The sequence below is a fragment of the Phocoena sinus genome, chromosome X (assembly GCF_008692025.1).
Source record: "Phocoena sinus isolate mPhoSin1 chromosome X, mPhoSin1.pri, whole genome shotgun sequence".
NCBI classification, from domain to species: domain Eukaryota; kingdom Metazoa; phylum Chordata; class Mammalia; order Artiodactyla; family Phocoenidae; genus Phocoena; species Phocoena sinus.
Genome location: NC_045784.1, coordinates 93,224,441 through 93,246,408, shown reverse-complemented (window position 1 = coordinate 93,246,408; position 21,968 = coordinate 93,224,441). Strand labels below are relative to the sequence as shown.

Genomic DNA, 21,968 nt, shown 5'->3' with positions numbered 1-21,968 from the left:
GAAAAAGGCATTCGTCTTGGGGAAGAAGCATGGAATTGGCTGTTTGAAGGCCTTTGGTGCTGGAGCGTCCCCAGCACATCCTCCAAGAGCACAAGGATAGGTTTTTGTGCTCTTTATCTGAACCTCTGTTCCAGACCATCCACAATCCGATCTAACTAACCTTTCAAAGATGGAGTTGAACCACTAGGCACTTGCAAGACAATGGCATTGAGACCATCAGAAGATGGAATAGATATATCCTGGACTAGATGGGGATCCTCGTAGAGCCCCCTTTGCTTTGGAAATTCCAGAGAACTCTGATGAGTATCCCATTTAAGTGAAGCCAGATTGTTTTTGGAGGGTCAGGGAAAATATGGGGTGTTTGAAACAGGGTTCCAGATGGAAGGAAGTGCAAATGTGGAGTACAAAAGCAGGGGATTCCTTAGGTTTCTAGGGAATGACTTGAGGCAATGGAGTGCACGAAAAGTGATAAGCTCTCTCCTTAAGATACTGAGTTTCCAAAGAGGTTGACGCTTTCCCTAGAGTTGGGGATTAAAAGGGGGAAATGGAGAGCAGACAGAGAGAGCCCTGCTAAGGGAGCCCTGCTAGGGTGTGGTTCCTCTGTTGGAGCATGCTGTTGAGGGATTTGTTCAAACTACAGGATACCGAAGCTGAGGGTGCTCTCTGGGAGTGCTGTGTCAGCTCTGGCGGAGAGGCTTTTGAGCCTGGCTAGGGTACAGCACTGAGATGCTTTGTGAGTGGCAGGTATCTGAGGCGGAAAAAAGAAAGACTTGGATTGAAAGCCTGAGGGGCCCTGAATATGAAGTCATCCGTGTCCCCAGGTAACAATGCCTCCATTAGCCTGGCTGAGTTTTTTGAGGACACTCAAACAGGTATTCAATAGTATGGAAAAGGCAAAGGACCATGAAGGTCAAATTTCTGAAAACTTACCATGAGGCAGGAGAAAAAGCATTTGCCCTGGTGTTGATGCTAGAGATGTTATTTCAGAAGGCAGCAGAGAAGCCGGTGATAGACAGAAGGAGTGCACATCATACGACCTTCAAACAAGATTGCTTGGAGCTGCCCTCACTGAAATGCTTCAGTGGAAGTTTGGACCGTCTGAAAGACAAGGGTAGCCTCCCAACTCCCTGCCGCTAATAAAACTGAAATGGGAAGAGGAAGAGAGGGAGGCTCCCTGGGTTAGGCAATAGGGGGGCCCAAAGCATCTGAGCTGGCTACTATAGGACCTTGGTGGACACGTAGATCTGGACCAGGCTAAGAAGGAAACTCCTAGTGTTAGCCTTGGGGCATTGAGTGCTATATAGAGCACGTGTGGCTCAGCTGTATAAAAGGGTTCATTGGGACAGATTCCTAGGCCTGCGCTGAGCAAAATTACCACCAGTCTTCCCTTGTTGTCAACCCAGCATTTTGCATGCTGAATATAGCAATAAGGAGGGGTTACCCCTCGTGATTCCAATGCTGTGCCAAGCTCCTTGTCTCTGTAAATGAACAGGGTCCCAGGAGGGCTTATTGAAAATCTGTGGCATGCAGCCACCTCTAAAGGACCAGGGGCAAGACCAGTTGAATTTCTACATGACCCTGACTGACATGAAGGCCAAGTGCTAGGAGACACCATTATTCTTGGACCCCATGGTAAGAAATAGGGGTAGATCTTACCACGTCGAGCTTGGGTCATATTTAAGAGGTCAAAGAACCTCCCACTGTCCGAGAACTGGCAACATGGTAGCATTAGAAGATAAGGATGATTTTATAGGTTGGTGATCTAGAAGAGTGAAAGAACACTCCCCGCCCTCTTCCCCTGACCCCACTCACAACTGGCCTGAGCTCAAGACCAAATCCTGGTGCCTTTGAAATGGCTAACTATTCATGTGCTAGCATCTCAGAACTGAAGGATCCTGCCTGGAGAGCACCTTTGCTTAGACTTGAAAGAACCAGAAGGGTAGGGGGAGAACTACTCAGGGAAAAAGAGCCCTGTGAGTGGGCCAGGGTGACAATAAGGGTGGGTAGTGACTTTTCCTATTTATATTTGGGGTCACCTCTCCTGCCTTTTCATTTTAGAGGAAGGGGTTTATGATAAGGGGGTCCTGTTCCATCATCTCTAAGTTTAAGAAGTAAGAATTCCCTGGCTCCTCTTTCTGTTTACTTCCAGTTTAAAACTTTCAATAAAGGGAAGAAGACTAATATTATTGACTCTATGCTTCGGATGCTGGAGCAATATTCTAGCAACCTGGAAGATTTGATCCGGGAGCGGACTGAAGAGCTGGAAATTGAAAAACAGAAGACGGAAAAGCTTCTAACACAGATGCTACCACCGTATGTGTGAACACCTGAGGAGTGTGAATGCTTGTAACAATGTGTTCTATTAAAAATAGAAAAAAATTACCCATCAACTAACTGCTCCCTCCCCCTGTCCTGTACACTCTCTACTCCCAGTAGTTTTGAGTCACACCTTCAAATCAAAGAAGAATTGGAAAGCCAAGGGAGCAGAGCACACTTCCTAATTTTCCACTGCTTGTGGATCATGCTAGTCATTTAAGTTTTTGATGCCTCGGTTTTTCTATGTGTCACTTCATGACTGCCTGGAAGTTGACCAATTAAAAGGAGGCAGATTTTTTAGCTCCTAGAGGAAAGTAGCAGGGCTGTTTTTCTATGTTTTTCCTTCCTTAGGTGAAAGCCTTATGTGTTGCTACAATTTCCAAAATTTCCAAGGCACCTTATCATGTTGTAACGTGATCTTCTAGGAGATAATTGGGGAAGCTAGTCTCATGCAAAGGCAGCTGCCTGGGAACATTTCCCCCTCAGGTGGGGTAGAGTTGGGTGGGGGGAACTGAGGAAGGATAGAGAGTTGAAAAAAACTCCACAAAGGTACAGATCAGGGCTCCCTGCTCAATGCTGCATCCCAGCACCTGTCACAGTGCCTGGCACACTGCAAGCACTCGATATCTATTTGTAAAATAGATGAAAGAATGAGTGTTTGCATCCAGGTGACATTTTCTTCCTTACCACTTACTTGGTGGTGATTTTTGGAGAAGTTGTGTTCTAGCAGATGTTTTGTGTGGCCTGGAGGGAGACCTGTGTCCTCTGAGGAATAGCTGTGTCTGTTTTCAGGTCAGTTGCTGAATCCCTCAAAAAGGGCTGCACGGTTGAACCTGAGGGCTTTGACTTGGTCACCTTGTACTTCAGCGACATTGTGGGCTTCACCACCATCTCAGCCATGAGTGAGCCCATCGAGGTGGTGGATCTTCTCAATGACCTGTACACACTCTTTGATGCCATCATTGGCAGTCATGATGTATACAAGGTACGTTACTTAGCAGAGCAGTATATTCCAGAGAGAAATTTTGATATGAGGCTCACCTATGTGTACTCCAAAATGGAAGGAAGGATGCAATTGTATTGAATGCTGTTATTTAGGAATTAAAATGTAAATAGTACACTACTTCCATTGGTCTCCCATTGGAAATGAAGGCCAAATAGAATGCATAGAATTTCACACTTTCCAAAACAACAATCTCAACCCAGCAAGAGACTGCCAGTCAGATTTCTTTTGAGCTGTTTTCTAGAACTGGGACTAAGAAGAGGTTGGGGCCAAAAAGCATTATTGCACTTCAGTTTCTAAGTACCCACAGTGCAGACACGGAAGGGGATACAGAAAGTACTGGTGTCTGGCCCATAGTTGATGACTATGACAGAGTTCATCCTGGTAAAGTTTGTGTACATCTAATACGTGCTGTTAAAACTTGGTTTCCTTCTTTAGGTACCGTTTTTATCCAGGAGGGAACTCTGGCATTATACATGTCAAAGAGCTATTGGACCCGAGGCTCTCTGGGATTGCTATAGGGTAACCTAAAGCCCACCTAGTGGTCTGAGGTCTTGGGAAGTGATTAATTGTGAGGTTGCAACCACTGCTTCCACTTCCCCCCACCCCTCCTGCCTGTCAATTGCCACTCTTCCTTTCAAAGGTTGCAGAAGATGAGTACAGAACAGATGACTACATTCACTCATTTCGGTGCCATGCTTCTTTACCCTTGATTGTATGTGTGGTCCTGTCTCTAGGCAGAAAATGACTAAAAATCTCATAGCTACATAGGAACATTTCCACGTCTGCAACGTGGTTACTTGTTTTATTGATGGAGAAAGATGCCCCAGGCATCCCACACTTTAGACAGCTCCTCTGTCCCAGGAGCCCAGGTAGAGCTGGAGAATGAGTAGCTCCATTCACTGGATCCTTCACAGTAGTCTGAAATGTTCCAACTCTCAAATCACACACAGGGCAGTGTGTTTATCTCAGATTAGACAGGGCCCTTTCAGGTCAAGTAGAGAGCCTCGGGGCTAGGCCAAGCTGCCTAAATAGGGCTCAGAAATAGACATCATACCTGTCAATCAGCAGGAGCTGCAAACTAATCAAGAGGCACACATGGAAGCCACGGTGGAGGAAAAATCCATGGAATCAGACTACCTGTCTTAACTTGTTGAACTCAAGCAGCCTGAAGAGAAAAACAAATCACTGAAAGCTAATTCAGTTGAAACTAAAATCAAAGGTGACTCAGTGTGGGCAGTAACACAGCCACTGGTTTAATCAATCCAGCTGATACTGTTCAGACAATTGTTGGGGGTCTTGGGAATGAGATTGTTAGGTATTTTGATACTTCACGGCTGCAGTAAGAAGCTAGTGGGCTGTTTTCAGGACAGAGTCGGGCTATATAAATCCAAAAACGGAATCTGAGTTTTCAGTCATTTTTAATAAAAACAACACAGTGCAAAGGAAATAAAAATTGAACCAGCAGCGAGTCACCAAAACCGTTTGTGTTTTCATTTTCCTTCCCTGTAAAATTGGAGTCACCTCCCCTGGCACTTGCTAATCTGAAATGGAAGGAAGAAGGCTGCTGCAAAATTATGAAGTTAGTGATTTGTTTTCAGTTTCCGTTCTCCTACTACCACTCCGTCTCAACCAGACCCCTTTCTATACCTCCTCTTCCCTTTCTGTGTCCTTATGCTGGTTTATACAACCCACAGTTCACCACAGCAGTCTCCCACCGAGGCCAAACAGTGCCCGTGCTCCCTGCCTCTCTAACTTTCTCATCCATATTCCTGGGGGCTCCTGGACGACTGACTCATTAAAGCTGAAGTGTCAACCACCAGTCAATGATGATGGCCAGCCAGTGAGTTTCTCCCTCCCATATAGTATTTGCATTGAACTGTTGCCTTCCTCTGTGCAGGCAGGCATGCTTATCTGAGAGCAGGGATCCTTTTCTCAAATTGCACCAGGTATAGGAGGCCCTGAATGGAAGCATCCCGAGGTACAAAGTGCCATAGGTGCAAAGGATCGCTGTTACTGGCTACACGGGAAGTCATGATGAGGGGCCTATTGCCAATTACGAAATTTTCTCTGGAGCTGAGTCATAGGCACAATCCTATGACTTGTTTCAAGACACGTCAGTTTGACGATGATGATGATGTGATAATGATGGCGGTGGTGCTAATGGCTTGCACTTATTATCCACCGGACAGGTTTTAAGTGCTTTGATATCATTTAGTACTTGGAAAATTCTAGGAGGTAGGTGCTGTCATTATCCCTGTTTTACAGGTAAGGATACTGAAGCACAGAGAGGTTAAATTACGTGACTAAAGCCACACAGTTTGTAAATGGTGCATCTGGAATTCTGAACGAGGCTGTATGACTTCAGAATTTCATGCTCTTAACTATGGCAATCTGTGAGTTCAGTTCTTTAGGAGAACATAGATTTTAACTGGATCCAAACTTGTACTAGCAGAGTCTGACAGGCACATTTCATAGAAGTCCCTTCAGCTTACTTATCTTTTGGATTTACCTGAAAAGTTTCACCTTACTAATCACCTAAAAGGGTGAGTACACTTCTGTGGGGAAGACGAGCACGGATTCATTTGCCTTTATTTACAGGTGTCCAGCTCTAACTGCCCCTGCAAAGCAATTGAGGGCTACTATTGCTGCTCCTTTGAGAGGTGGCAGTAGGACAGGAGGAGGGAGCTGGTGGGAAAAGACTGAGTTCTCACACCCAAGGAGACTGCAAAACTAACTCCATCATATTAGCAAGGCAAAGCAGAAGGAACAGAATCTTTCACCTCCTTCCTTTCCTTTTCCCTATGCTTTCCTTAAGGCTGTTCTAGCTTATTGACCCGAAATCATCTAGAGAAATGCTTGCTGGGAAAGCACCTTCTCCTAGGATGAATTATTTGGAGCCTGATAATTCTCTAGGGTCAGACAGGAACCTGAGAAGTAACTGCAGAATCTACAGGTATGGGACCTAGACATCAGTAATTTTTTAAGTGAAGCTCCTTAAGTGATTCTAATGTACAGGCAGGACTGTGAAGCAGTGACAGCCTCTCTCTGGCTTCCTCACTTTACAAGAACACTTGACCTCCATCATACCCTTTAAGCTCTGTGAAAACACACACACACACACACACACACACACACACACACACACATACACACACATTATTTACTTGCTAATTCTATCTCCCCTGATTTCCAGGTAGAGACCATTGGAGATGCTTACATGGTGGCCTCAGGCCTCCCAAAGAGGAATGGCATGAGGCATGCAGCCGAGATTGCAAACATGTCCCTAGATATCCTCAGCTCTGTGGGTACCTTCAAGATGCGGCACATGCCAGAGGTGCCAGTCCGGATTCGAATAGGCCTGCACTCAGGTAACAACCAGCAGCTAAAGCAAGAGAAGACATTCCCATGTACCTCAAGGGAAGGCTAGAAACGGGAGGAAGAGGGTAGCTCTCCCCTGATTATTGGCAGCTGGATTATCCAGGTGTCTAGTGCTACATCATTCCTTTATGTCTCTCTAAGTTAACTCCCTTCCCAGCACCTGCCCTACCCCAGTGGGCAGCAACCCTTGTTCTAGGTACCAAACCCTTCCAGTCTACCTTTCCTGTTAGAGCCAACAGTTCCATGTTTGACTATGATACAAGACCAACCTGCACATGTGGTATTTAGGATAATTGCTTTAATTCGTTAAAATCTCAACTCCTGGAGTATTTTTCTCCCACACGCCTCTTCACTTGCTTGAACACCTTCAGGACTCCCCTTCATTGTACCCTTTCCACCTATCTTCACATTCATAGGTATCTTCACAGGTCTCTCACCTACTAGCCTCTTGCTCCCCTCTTTACTCCCCTCCTCTTTATCTTTGCTTTGTTCTTCTAGGTTCCTTTTTTTCTTCTCCCATCATTTTCATCCCTTTCCTACCAAATTTTGTAGAAGAATGATTGACATTTATCATGCCATTTCTTCACTATCCATTGCCTCTTTAACCCCTTTGCAATCTGGCTTTAGCCCTACCACTTTTCCCGGTCCTAGTCTGCCCTTATCTCCGCAGCATTTGGTACTCTTGACGATTCTCCCTCAATTGGCTTTTATGACCTCCTCCTCAGTCTCTGAATTCTTCTTCTCCATTTCATTTACTGGCTCTCTTAGCAATCCCTGCTCTCTAACTGCTCCCACATTTTCTGTAAAGCTCTGCGCTTTGCTCTCTGTATGTCCTGGCCTCGAATTCATTTCTCAACCCACTCCAACCTGGCTTTCGTTTCTACCATTGTCTGATAATCTCTTCTGTCTTTATCTGTCCCTTAAATATTGATATGCCTCAGGGTTCTGTCTTTCATCCACTGTTTCTCTCCCCTTATGTGCTCTTCTGGGTCATCTCATCCATGTCTGTAGTTTAACTACCACTCGTGTGCTGATGACTTCCAACTCTACAACTTCAGCACCGGTCTTCTCCCTTAAGCGTCAGCCCTATATAGCAGACTTGCTACTGACATTTCCACTTGAATGTTCCACAAAGACCTCAGACTCAACAGATCCAAGACAGAATGATTTTCTTCCCACATAAACAGCCTGCTCTTCCTGTACTTACTTTCTATTTCAGCTGGTGTCACCACCATCCACCTAGTTATTCCAGTTAGTCTTGAGAGTCATCCTCCTCGACTCCTCCCTCACCCTGACCTTCACCATTCAACCAATTACTAAGTCTTAAGTCTGGGCCACCAGCATCTCTTGCCTGCGTCACTGCAATAGCATCTTCTTGCTTCCACTCTTGCTTCTTTCTATCCGTCCTTCTCATGGTCATCACCACATCTGTGTTTGCTTGCCTGTCCTTCCATTAGACCGTAAGCTCCTTGATGGCAGGAACCAGATCTTAGTCATTTTTGTATCCTGAATGCTTAGCACACAGCAGGTTTTCAGTATTTTTCTTTTAAAGAAAAGCCTTCATCTCCCATTTGTGCTTCAGTTTCACATCAACAACCCCCCTCAGCACATCTCTTCTTGGATGAGTCACCATTACTTCAAATTCTGCATATCTAAAGCTTCGAGTCATCTTTTCCCACAAACCAGTGTAAGCTCATAAGCCCATGCCAATTTCCTCACGGTTGTCAGACAGCCAACACTTCTCCCTTGATAATGTCTCTCTTTTATCACTCCTTTTTGCCCTCCGTCCATCATCACCTCCTTTCCAGTACTTACAACCTTGTGCTTGAATTACTGCTATTACACTTAACGGTTTTCCCTGGTTTTACTTTCTCCCCTTTCGATGCATTCCATACACTGACCTGAGAAAGAAAAAGAAAAAGGATTTTCATCATGTAATTCCCTGCTCAAACTTCTCTAATGAGTCAAGGTCTGCCATCTTGTACAACCCAATAGCCAACCTTGTCTCTAGTTTCTCCTTAGGCACATGAACTAAGCAGACTGCTTTCTCTAAGAGCTTCCCAAAATTCCATGCTCAGTCCCAACCACAAACCTTACCTTACCTTACCTTCTTCACTGGGCCATTTTTGACTGAACCAGGTCTTAATAAGCAACCTCTCCCCCATTTTCTAAACTATTAGAGCACTTCTGCCTGTGCCATTTATCTTGTCTCAGCCATACATTGTCTTGGGTTGTTGCTTAATTGCTTCCAGTTTGGTAGTCTCTTTTCTTCAATTAGATTATAAACTCCTGGAGAACTGAGACCATGTGCTACATTTTTTTATTCCCCTTGGTGCCTAGCTCAGGGCTTAATGAATGCTTCTTAATGGGTGAGAAATGAATTAAAATGAGAAACATAACTTTTATTCTTCAAAATTAATGTTCAGAAAGAACTTTTTGAAGCAAAAACACTTAATTATTTTCTCTAATTCAGGAAACAGCAAAAAGGTAATGCTGAACACTTTTCACATAGAAACAGAACAGAGACCAGAAAGGTGAAGGTGGAGAAATTTCTAGATCATCTTGAACTAGGTTTTCAGTATGGTTGCTGAGATTTTTTTCAAGTAATGTTCACTCTCTGGACACTTAACATGATCGTACTAAAATGCAAGAACAAAACCCATTCTAAGGGCAAATAGAAAATATTCTCAGATTATCTTTATATACTACTCTTCCATGCCTCTAACACAAATGATTGAATGTCAACTCTACTTCTTTTCAGATTTTCCAACTGTCTTAGCAATAATTCTCTTTATAGACACAATTTGTGAGACAGCCCTATGAGATCCCTCCTTCCAACCCTAAGGCACGAGAAAGAGTCACATTTTTTCCCTTGCAACAAACATGTTTGGATCCTGAATCCCTGCCCAGGCTTTTCTGATTGGGTTTAATGCTTATTTGTCCCTGTTGACAGATATAAGCATCTTGGGTGTAACTGTTACTTGGAACAAAGGTATAAATCAGAAGGGTAATCATTTCTTCATCATTATAAATTTGCTTTCTGGTAGGGCAAAGAGTTCATTACTCACTGTAAGACTTCCTTCAGATGCCCAGAGCTATTTAGTGGCAACTTTATTCTTTTATGCAGCTGCATTCCTTCCCTTGGCAGTGTTCCGCTATTAGCACTGGATGCATACCTGTTGACTATACTCCCAATTGCCTGCTACTCTATAGGGCCGGTTGCTGCTGGAGTGGTGGGCCTCACCATGCCCAGATACTGCTTATTTGGAGACACTGTGAACACAGCTTCTCGGATGGAATCAACAGGGTTACGTGAGTACTTCTAGAGGGATGGATGGGATGGTAACCTCCTGCTACTGACAAAGTGATTCTTCGTCAAGAGAGGAGAAAGAGGGACTTCCCTGGTGGTCCAGTGATTAAGACTCCGCGCTCCCAATGCAGGGGGCCCGGGTTCGATCCCTGGTCAGGAAGCTAGATCCCACGTGCCGCAACTAAAGATCCCACGTGCCGCCACTAAAAACCGCCCAAGCCACAACTAAGACCCGGCACAGCCAAGTAAAAAAATAATAATAATAAATATTTTCTTAAAAAAGAGAGGGGAAAGAGAGCAGAGAGATGTTTTACTGTTTCAAAGAAAAATCAAAGATAACTTGAGAAGTTGAAGATTTAACACACATTATTTTGGTCTCTAATGACAAACCAGCAGGGGGTGATGTTGGATCGAACATGATGTTGTTCTAGACGTGAAGCTGTAGCTAGGTGACGCTGAAACAGCCAGACAATTTGATCAAAACAACTCAAAAAAATCCTTTGGGTAAAGGAACAAATTGGCCAACCCGGTAGGTTTGGGAGCGTCATATTGAAAAAGGAAATAGGTAAGGGACTGACATTTTTCAGTTTTTCGGCTAGTTTGTGGAGACACACCCAGAGCCAGCTGTCTCTCAGCCAGCTTCTGTTTGCTGCTCTAGTCCTCTTTTTGAACTCGTTACGACCCCAGGAGTTCTGGCTTCATCCAATAGTGCCCTCACATTTAGCTAGCAATAATCCCTCAATCTAAGGAGCTTGGAATTCTGAAATAATTAATTTCAACTTGCCTGTATATAAAACTCTTAGCTTCTTTCTATCAAAACAGGCATGGTATCAAAGATACCATTTCTCCCTACTTCTCTGAGAAGAAAACTGTACAAACCATTAAGTCACTTGTGCGCCGCTGGCAACTCTTCCTTGGTTATTTCCTGCTACTGTTAAGGCAATGTCAGAATCAAAATGTGCTTTACCTATGTTATGGTTGAGCAAAGCGATTTGTTCAAGCTGGTATAAAAAAAGCATCAAGAACCACAATAGATTCTATATATAGTTTTCATGGATTTTACATTTAAAAAAAACCACTTAAGCCCTTAGCAGCCCTGGCTCTGGCAGCTACTAAGCAAGACAAGCTCTTCTCAAACTTCAGCAATATACGTAGACAAGTCCCTGATGATGGTGGCCTATATCACAGTGGGTGGTGCCCTGTGTGACCCCCCCCCTCCTCATCACTCATGTGTGGAAACAGCCTTGCACAATGGGTCCAGTCTTAGTCAATCTAGCCTGTGCAGCCATGATTAAGGAGGCAGCATGGAACTTAGAAGCTGTTGTCAGAATAAATTTTCTGACATCTGGGAAACTCTTCGAACTCCACAGATATGGCAGAGGCCATGGAAGGAGTCATCCAGGAACTGCCGCACGCACATACCTTTGCTCTGGAAGTGCAACCCAAGGTGAAGTGAAATTGATCATGGAAACGCAATGCAGATTTGGCACAGTACTCTGGACTGATGTAAGCTTGTAGAACACTGAAGTCATGTTCTGGTCCGCACCAGGGAAACCCACTCCACACATTTCACGTTGGAAATGCAGAGTTGAGAGCAGAAAGTGAATTTTCAGGTTCAGGCAGCAACCTCGTCCAGTGATCAGCTAGGAAGGAGAAGATGGAGTGAATCATGCACAGCAGTGTGTATTAAGCACTGACTACGCAAGGAAGGCATTGTGAGGGATACAAAGACGCATACATATGTGGTCTCTGCACTACAGGAACTGGTTAGAGTGCTTTTCTGGAAGCTAATGACTGTGACTGAAATAGGACATTAAGCGCCACTCCTGAGTGAAGATCTGTAAAGAGGTAGACTAACTTCATGTTGGATATGAGACTAGGACGTGTCATAGGTCTATTTTTTTAAAAAATAAATCAATCTCATCAATACCTCCTTTATGCTCAGTTGAATCTACTGATTCTGGAGTGGAAGTGACTAGTAACCCAGCCCTGGAGTGACCTTCCTTGCCACACAACTGGATGTTGGTTGGCATGAGCCATCTCTCTGTATTGAGCTGTGGTGTTCCCCATCAGTAGGATTATTCTACTGAAATGTTCCCTCACAACAAGATGCTAGTGGAATGTCACACATAGGGCTGGCTCGGGACACACTAGCTGAATTTTAAGGATGGGACAACCTTTTCGGAGCAGAGGTTTTGGGTGACCATGAGGTGGTGTGGAAGATACAAACAATACTGAGCCGTCAAGAGAAGGAAAGTCATTTGTAGAACACAGCATAAATTTCTTGCAGTTCTTTTCAGCCATGACTTGCTACTCAGATTGTACTCAGATTCTAAAAGAATTACTTTCTCAAGTGTGTGTGAGACTGTCTTGGACTTCTATTGAACAAAACTTGAACAAGGTCTTACTTCATAGGATGACAGTTTTCAGGACAGTTAAGGATCCTACCTCAGATAAATGATTGTTCTTCACCAAAGAATTACACTTAATTTCTAAAAAGAAGTTTTAGTCATAGTCCCTCATATAATGCTCTCATCCTAAGTTGGGATTATTAGTTGGAAAATAATCCATTCACGTGTGTACACAGCTAGAGCCACCCACCCAAAGGACAGCTATAGATGTAGTCACCACAGAATGTTGGCAGAGGTCTTGGTACATTTCTCACTGATGTTTTAAGTTCAGCAATACTGGAAGACAGTTGGATGGATGTATATGGAAGAGACACCCTTTTGCCCCTTAAGTAGGATGGGCAGACCTTGGGGGTTCAGATCCAGCAGCAGCCTGTGAGAGTAGCTGCTGAAGCTTAACTTCCCTCAGAGGAGGTCACGCTTCAGCTAAGAACAAAGTAGTGGTTGCTTTTTTCTTCATCTCAAACCTCAAGTTGAATGAACACCTTTCTATTGCATGGTCTTTCATCTGAGATAGTGTCTAGGAGGCTGATAGGTGCTACAGCTAATGTTTTATTTGGTGTTTGGCCTGGTGAGAAAGGCCATCCATCTCCGTCCCCTCCTCCTGTGAAACTCTAACTAAAGCGCGCTCTCTCTCTCTCTCTCTCTCTCTCTCTCTCTCTCTCTCTCTGTCTCTCTCTCTCTCAGGGACTTTGCTTAGGGTCTAGTTCATTTAGAAGTGGGGGCATTTATTACATTAATATTTTTCTGACTGATTTTACCTGAAAAGATCCAAAGTCATGCCTCTCTTGCTTTTACAGCTTATCGCATTCACGTCAGTCACAGCACGGTGACAATTCTTCAAACCCTGAGTGAAGGCTATGAAGTGGAGCTTCGAGGAAGGACAGAGCTCAAGGTATAATGTCCTTTTGTTTTTTGAGTCAAACCACTTGGACACACCTGCTCCTGGAGAGGTCATGGTCTGCTGAAAGAGTTTACCTGGGTGTCTGACTATAATTTGGGCAGAATTTCCAGCTCCATTTCTGGTTCCCAAAAGATTGTTCCTTTTTGCCTCACCTTTCATTCCTTTAAAATACGGCTACAGTGAGAAGGATCGTTAAAATCCCTCTGCACTTTCCTGACTAGGAGTTGCATTTTTCTCTCTTAAAAAATTGCCCAGAATTTGGCATTTCAGTGAGCGGCACTATTATTTACATTTTCTAACTTCCATTTCATTTAGTATGTGGCAGTGCTACAGTATTGGGGAGTTTGGGTTTTCTGTCCATCTGCTTGGTGGCTCTCCTTTCTGATTTTTCATCCACAACATTGACCCCCTGTTTACAGAGAGGCTTTATGTCTTTCCCCAAGGACCAGTCAGTTCTGATGAAAGACAAACATTTTATAGTGCCTTTTCTCTGTTAGGACTATCACTTGATCTGGGATTCAGGATTATAGTAATATTCCTTTTTCTTTTTTCACCATTTCCACTGGATTCTTTTCATCTTCCTCTGGGTACCCCAGGGCCCCTGGTCGTCCCAACTGTAAGAGACTCTAGAGATTTGATAATTTAACTCCATTTTCAGATGAAGAGCCAAGGCCTAAAAAGGTGAAGTAATTTGATCGGGGTCATACAGTCAGTTGATAGCAGAGTCAAGCCATAACCCAGGAAGCCTGACTTCCCATTCAGTAGTCTTTCTATGATACCATTGTCCATGAAAATTATTTCCTCAGTGATTATTCTTAGGCAAAGCAAAATCCGGGCACTGAGTGATGCACGATTTGTTTCTGTCATTTGCATGCCTACCCCAAATAGTGGCAATTTACATAGAAAAGGATTTCAGAAGTCAAAGATTGGAAGGCCTGGTTCTAGTTGATCAATTAATTCCCTTAATGGCTAGTCCTAGATTGTCCCTTCCGATAGATCCTTAATATCTTCTAGCAGGGGGGATGGGTCACTTACTAGGGGACAGAGGTTTCTTTCCCACCTCTGCAGAGAATGCAAAGACAGGATGTGGGGGACGATATTACTTAGGCAATGAATCAAATCACCCAAGGCGTTTGTGATCCCTCTATATATTTGGACATTTCTCAGCGGAAGAGGACAAAGGTGGCTTGGCTTCCTGAAGCACTTGCCTGCCTGTATTACTAGACACAGATTCCCTCATTTACGAGAGAATTTAAGAGCTGAAGAGGTGCCACTTTTGAAACTGAAAAGGAAAAATAAACCCCCATCCCCATGGTTTTTATTGCCCCCCAAATACCAGTCAGGAGCAATCACATCTTTGGGTGGTTCACGTACAAAAGCAGGACTACTTCAGAAGGGCCCTTTGCGACTTCACAGTTTCCCCTACCCCAAGGAATTTGGGGGAAGAGGCTGGGAGAGGCTTCCCCTAAGGCCATGTCAGGCCTTGGTTATTGGGGTGGCAGAGACCTCCTGAGGAAGAGAGATTGAGAGGGAGATACTGAGAGGGAAGAAGAGAGGGTGCCCCAGGGGAAAGGAAGGGCCAATGAAAAGAAGGATAAGGACAGGAAGTAAGACCCACAGAAAGGAAGGGAGAGGAGGGGAGATCTTTTCTGTCTCTGTACCTCTACCTCCCCACCAGAGGCAGGTATTGGCTATTACCTAGTAGGGACTTGGGGACAGAAGATTCCTTGTCCCTTGAGGGCATGCAATATATCCCCAATAAGACGACATCACCAGCACACTTTAGAAATTCTGATTTAACATTTCCACCACCACCCGCCCCCCCTCCCCCATCCACACTGTGTTGCTGGAAAGCAAGAATCGCTCTAGTGCCTGGGTCAGAAGGACTACATTTGATGGCCAGCCAGGTGTGATTTCAAAGCTGATGGCCAAAAACATCCTCTCCTTCCAGCTGGCTGATGCTTAAAATTCCTCCATCAGAGCCTCTTCTCTTCAGCTCAAGGCTTGGATCCAGTAACAACACCACTCTTCCCCCCTCTACCCCCCATCCCATTTCCTTCACTGGAGTGATGACGCTTTAAGTTGTTTCTTTTAGTGGGATCAAAGATGTGGATTGGATTGGCTGAGGGAGGAGAACACAGAGAAGTTGAGTAATTGGGTGGGAGGGGGGTACAAAGAAAGAGACCAAAATGAGGAAGCTTAGAGGAGGACACATTTAGAGACAAGAAGCTCATACTCTCTGGGAATCTGTTCCCCTGCCCACTCCAACCTCCTCTTGTACTATACTGGCACAGAATCATCAGTGCTTAACGGGCCATTTCTGCTTTTCTCAATATTTTTCTCCTAATGGCCTGGCGATAAGTCATCTTATTACCTCTTCTCTTACGTGAATGAGTCCTGTTTCAGTTACTGTTTTCCTAACAAGTTTGAAGCTCCTTGCTGAGACTTTGTATATATCTAGGCTTATCACATATATTTGCCAGGGCCTCTTAGGTAGCTTTACACTCTGAAAAGATTTCCCCAAATGGTTGTTCTTAGCCGGTTTCTGTTGTCCTTGCCAGAGGTGGACATTTACACACCAGCAACTGAGCTAAGAAGTAATGAGGTTGTATTGACAGAGTCATGAAGGTCAGAAGGTCTGGTCCATAATTCTTGTCCCATCAATGACTCAATGTGTGACACTGGACAAGTAACTTCATCTTCTCTGTGCTTCCATTTCTCAACATGGAGGCCTCTTCTGACCTGTGATTATTAGGCAGATCATTAATCACAAGCTTTAAAATTCCCTGCGGTTGCTTTTTGGCCTCTAGACTGGCCCCTTGACTCCAGTGTGTTGGAAAAGCTATATGGTGTAGAGGGAAGAACACTTAAAATTTGGAGTCTAAGATGTTAACTAGACTTCTTGTTGTGATCATTTCACAATATATACAAATATCGAATCATTATGTTGTACACATGAAACTAATAGAATGTTGTATGTCAATTATACCTCAATAAAATATAGCAAAGTCATAGTAAAAAATAAATAAATAAAATTTGTAGTCTAGTAGGGTTGGGTTCAAGTCCCAGCTATGCCTGCTTATTGACAAGCCATTTTATCACCATAAACCTCAGGGACCCCATTTGCAGAATGAGGTTAATAATAAACCGACTTTCCACAGTTTTTGTGAGGATTAAATAAGACAGGAGGTGCCAAAGTATCTTAAAAGTGTCAGGCCAAAGTAAGGTGCTATTATTTGGGAGATCTCTGGGACTGCCTAGGGATTGATACTGAGTCAGAGAGTTCGCCTTAGGCTTCAGTTGTTGCATACTTGTTTCCCCCCCCCGCCCCCACCTCCCTTCAGCAGACTTTTGAAAGTAGGGTGGGTAAACAGAGAGCTAGGATTCTAAGAATTCTCCTGGATGGGCTCCAAAACCTCAGAGAGCCCCTGGAGCTCCCCAGCATACTCTTTGATTTGAAAGCTTGCCTGAGTCCATAACACTTCCATCCTATTTTGCAACCATTGGTTTTGGCATGCCAGTATGTCCCAGGACTCACCCAAATATCGAGACAATCCTGGCATCTGCAAATCTCCCTTGGGGATTGACATACTGTCCTGATAGCCCCTAGAGCTCAAGAAAAACAGTCAACTATGGTTGGGGGTTGGGGTCAAGTTTTGAGAGTATGTTTTACCAAAATGAGGTCCAATGACACCTTGAGTATTCCAAGTACTCAAGGAATGAGAGTGCCAGTTAGTGGAACAGTCTATTTACTGAGCACCTGTTCTGTACGAGACACTGTACTAGGTTCTGTGAGGAAAATAAAGAGCTGAGGAAGCAGAAGAGTTGGGCTTCTGTTTAGGGCCCAAGACATGGCCTGATAATTGGTTTTTATTTTTTTTTTTATGCGGTACGCGGGCCTCTCACTGTTGTGGCCTCTCCCGTTGTGGGGCACAGGCTCCGGACGCGCAGGCTCAGCAGCCATGGCTCACGGGCCCAGCCGCTCCACGGCATGTGGGATCCTCCCAGACCGGGGCACGAACCCACGTCCCCTGCATCGGCAGGCGGACTCTCAACCACTGCGCCACCAGGGAAGCCTGTGATAATTGTTTTTATTTAATTACACTGTGAGCTCCTTAAGGACAGAGCCATCCCTGTATTCCCAGCCCTGACACGACGAGGGTGGAATAAATGTAAGAATGAGTGATGGGAGCATATTTTCAAGTTGCTCACTTCTTCTGAAAACAGAGTGGCCCCGAACAGTCCAATTATTTGAGGTTTAGGTTTAGGGTGGGTTGGCTGCCTGTTCATGGAGGTTGGGCTGTTGTGGTATTCTCTTCCTACTTGCCTCATGGAGGGCTCGTTCAGAGCCTTGAACCAAATATCTGCGAACGCTTTGAGATTCTCCAGTTAAATGTGCTAATTATTATTATGGTTGTTGTCGTGATTGTTAAGGGATGGATATATGTGATGTAAAATAGAGAATAATGGATTTGATATTTAAAGGGGGGCAAACCTAATTGGAATTTCTAAGTTAAACTGTTTAGAACTGTTCCAAATGAGATCCGCCAAGAGTGAGACCATATTTCAGATTGAGTTGGAAACACATCTCATTACTTTTCTCAGTCTTAGTAAACACATTTTTTCCTTACGGACTGGGGGAAATGACAGGACAGAGAAAAGAGAATTGAAAGGAGGAGAGAGAACCATGTTGTTGAGGAGGGTTGATTGGAAAGAGGGGAGGACAGGGCAGAGGCAGAAAATTTGGCTCTTCTGAGGTCATCACTCAGGCTCTGGGGCAATGAACTTGAGTTTACATTCCCTTCCTCTTCTCAGACCTGTGGTTCTTGACAGTCAACTAATGGGGCTGTAGGTGGAGGCCTCCCTGGGGTCTCTCTCTGTAAGACTCCCTTGGCAGGAAGAAAAGAACATTGCAGAAATACAGACTTCTCAAAGCAGCCAGGATGCCCTGGGCTTAAGATCAAAGTTGCATGGTGTGCTTTCCATTTCTATTCCCTTTTTGGGTTTTGTGAGAGCCATTGGATGGTGGAGTGTTGGGGATAGAGGTGGACTCTGAACGTATGTACTCTAGATACAAAAGACAATGGGTTGCCTAATTGCAAAAGATCACGGCGAATATGACAAACGGAATCTTTGACTGAACGTACAGATGTTTGGTTGCTATGAAGCGGAACATCCACGTATTCCCAAAGATGGAGCTGCGTGTCAGCGGGGAGACAAAACATCTGGATGACAGCTTGAAATGCTGTTCGCTTTTCATCTGGCCTCTGTGGCAGCTTATGGAGCTTGTCTGAGCCTTAGGTATATATGGCAAAGAAGCCGTGTAGGAAGGAAGACTCCAGCGAGTGGTGATAAGGAGAAAGCAGAGGCAGTTTCTGAGCCAAACAGAATGTTTGCACCCTATTGAACAGAAGGACTTCTTTAGGAAAATTGGTGATAGCACGTTTTAAGATTTTCCGTATTTTCTATAATAAGGGCAAAGGCACAGAAGAGACCTTCTGGCTGGTTGGAAAAAAAGGCTTCACGAAGCCCCTTCCCGTGCCTCCACCAGTGGGCAAAGATGGGTAAGTGGAGATCACACTTAGTTAGCATCGTCCCATGCCCCTCTCTGCCACACTCTCTTCGTTAACTATTTTTGTGTCTCTCCTGCCCCGCAGGCAAGTGGGCCATGGCCTGCAACCAGTGGAGATCGCAGCCTTCCAAAGAAGAAAAGCAGAAAAGCAGCTGGTGAGAAACAAGCCGTAAGGTAATGGCCAGCAGGAAAACAGAGCCCAGGAACTGGCCAAATATTCAAAGCTGGGGCTCCCTTTGGCGTGGATGCCAGTCTCAGCCTACATTCTGTTGGCAGAGTGTGATGGAGTTGGTGAATTTCCAAGCTCCACTGAGTTGTGCACAGACCTTGTGGGGAGGCCTATTGCAGAGCAAGCTGCATCTGAGGGAGGTCAGCTGCCCCGGCCTTAGAGACATCTTCACCTCCTCACTGATAACGCATTTGAATGTTAATGAGGCTGGCCTTGTTATCCAGTTATCAGGCAGGTGCACCCATCTGTCTCATTGTGAGCACTTGGGCCTCACGGTGGGCCACCTCTGGTCTTTAGAGACTCACCTCTATTTAAGCCACACAGCAATATTGCAACGACCCCCTTTTCCCAGGATTTATTGGCAAGATCATCTTCGAGGGGATGCTTATGTCATTTCCTCTGCAGGCCCTGCCCCATTGCTTCTGCCTGGCAACTCCTTGACTGCCTGGCTTGAATTCAGGACAATTTCCCTCATCCCTCCTCCCCTACTAGAAGCAGCAACAGCAGCCTGATTATCAAGAATTCTCCCCATGTATTTATTTCTGAGGAATCCATTGCCTTATTGGGCTCCTGTCAGTATCTTTTCTCTTCTTTATCCTGCTTTCTTTTTTTTTTTTTTTTTTTTTTTTGTGGTAGGCGGGCCTCTCACTGCTGTGGCCTCTCCCGTTGCGGAGCACAGGCTCCGGACGCGCAGGCTCAGCGGCCGTGGCTCACGGGCCCAGCCGCTCCGCGGCATGTGGGATCCTCCCGGACCGGGGCACGAACCCGTGTCCCCTGCATCGACAGGCGGACTCCCAACCACTGCGCCACCAGGGAAGCCCTATCCTGCTTTCTTATTCTCTCTTTCATGGAGACACTGACCCTCAGACCCATTGCTCTCTCCACATATCCGTGGAAATCACACGATTCTAAAGTAAACATTAGGGCATCTCCACACACTCCTGCTCCCTTGTCTTTTTAACATGTTCCAGAATAATCACAATTCCGACAGCAGCTACCAAAGGCATCCACATTCTTCCTATATTTCCTCTAGCCTTTGTTGACTTTGTCAGCTCTCGATGACTGCTTTTCTCCTAAGAAAACCCAATGCATCCTCATTTCTGTGACTATCACAGGTACCCTCTATGTGTCATAACATTTATGCTTCAGAAAGCTTCTGTACTGAACATGTGGCTGCCCTACGGCCCCCTGCCACCTGGGACCCGGCTCTGTTCTTTCCTCCTAACCAATACAAGCAGATGATCAACTGGGACACACATTCATCCAGTCTCCAAGACATTCTTTCCTGTGGGGAAGGAAACACCCAAGACACACAGCACACAGTCAGTCTCGGTCTCTGCCTCTGTCTCTGTCTCTGTCTCACAGCAGGAAAGGGTTTGGAAGCTCTTGAAGGGTTTTCCCTCTGGCAGGGTGGCACAGGCATTGGAGGTACCGCACAAGAACCTATCCATTCCTAAGAACGTGTTGGAGTTTGCAGCAGAAAACACTGCAGCTGACTCGCCGTCATTGGTTGTGTGCTTGGTAGCGCTTTCCCAGCACTGGAGATGGATGTAGCTGAGGCCACTAACACTCACTCATCTGGATCCCCTCGATAGAGGGCAAGATTCCGTGGGCTGTGCATCTGTGGAACGGATTGAAGCCAATTGGCCCCAAAGAGGATTGATTTGACCTCTGATCCTGGCCTCATCAGCACTTGTGCTTTAACCAGCGTGTTAATTGACCACAATGGCGTTGGCAGGCTGTACAAATCACAAAAGTCCTCAAAAAAGAGCCCCCTTAACAAATTTCAGAAGGCTTGACCTAAATCCAAGAGCTCCCAGACATCTCACTTACCTTTCATTAAATGTCCTATGTTGATGCCACCAACTAACACCACCTATTCCAGAATGTTTCCAACTTTCTATGAAGTTTCAGGCTGACTCTTAGTGAGATAGACTCAACTTATAAAATACCCACAAGATCTAGGAATGCCTCACACGCACTGCCACTACCATGGAAGCCATTGAGGAGACACTTGAAACCTTGAGAGAGCATTGTGGTGTCAGACGGGGAGGAAGGAAAGATGCTGTGAAAGGGGGTATAGCTTTGGTGAAGTGACTGCAGGGCTTGCCTTTCAGGCTGCACCCTGCTGCCTACCTAATAGCTTCTTCCTCCTGTCCTCCGATATCTACCACTTCCTAAAACTTCCTAGAGGTTGTTACTTTCCCTTAAATTTCACCAACTGGGGTTCATAAGCCTCCTCTTCCAACCATAGATATACATTTTGGAGGGTAAGGGGCGATTCATCACTAATATCATAATGAAGGTGAACTGAGCTAGATGCTCAGGAGGACTGGGAAGTTTCATTTTCATCAGGACTAGGAGAAATGAAGAAGTTGGCAGGTGTGTTTGTTTTTGTTTCTTTTTTTGCGGTACGCAGGCCTCTCCCTGCCGTGGCCTCTCCCGCTGCGGAGCACAGGCTCCGGACGCACAGGCTCAGTGGCCATGGCTCACGGGCGCAGCCGCTCCGCGGCATGTGGGATCCTCCCGGACCGGGGCACGAACCCGTGTCCCCTGCATCGGCAGGCGGACTCTCAACCACTGTGGCACCAGGGAAGCCCGAAGTTGGCAGTTTTGAAGAATGAAGGATTATAGTGGAAGGCTTGGGACAAGACACGAGCAATGGATCCCTAGGAGATGTGTGAAGGGTGAAACAAGTATGAGGGTGGAAAAGTCAGTTTAGATTCCTCTACTTTAAAACTTTTGCTTTGGGTTTTCCTTGGACCCAAAGAATGAGAAGAAAGAATGCTTTTCCTTCTGCCCTCAGGACCTAGGACCTCAGCCAGAGGGCTAATATAACTCTGCT

General features: G+C 45.2%; 1 protein-coding gene across 1 annotated transcript in view; it reads left to right on the top strand.

Annotated features, from left to right (window-relative positions):
• The window catches only part of GUCY2F (guanylate cyclase 2F, retinal), a 96,264-nt gene extending 77,197 nt beyond the window's left edge, over positions 1-19,067 (top strand). Inside the window, exons 13-19 of the mRNA XM_032618956.1 lie at positions 2,150-2,313; positions 3,109-3,301; positions 6,516-6,690; positions 9,914-10,012; positions 13,219-13,313; positions 18,798-18,886; positions 18,980-19,067. Of these exons, the coding sequence (XP_032474847.1) occupies positions 2,150-2,313; positions 3,109-3,301; positions 6,516-6,690; positions 9,914-10,012; positions 13,219-13,313; positions 18,798-18,886; positions 18,980-19,067 (903 nt within the window). The remainder of the gene's footprint in view (positions 1-2,149; positions 2,314-3,108; positions 3,302-6,515; positions 6,691-9,913; positions 10,013-13,218; positions 13,314-18,797; positions 18,887-18,979) is intronic.
• The last annotated feature ends 2,901 nt before the right edge of the window (positions 19,068-21,968 follow it).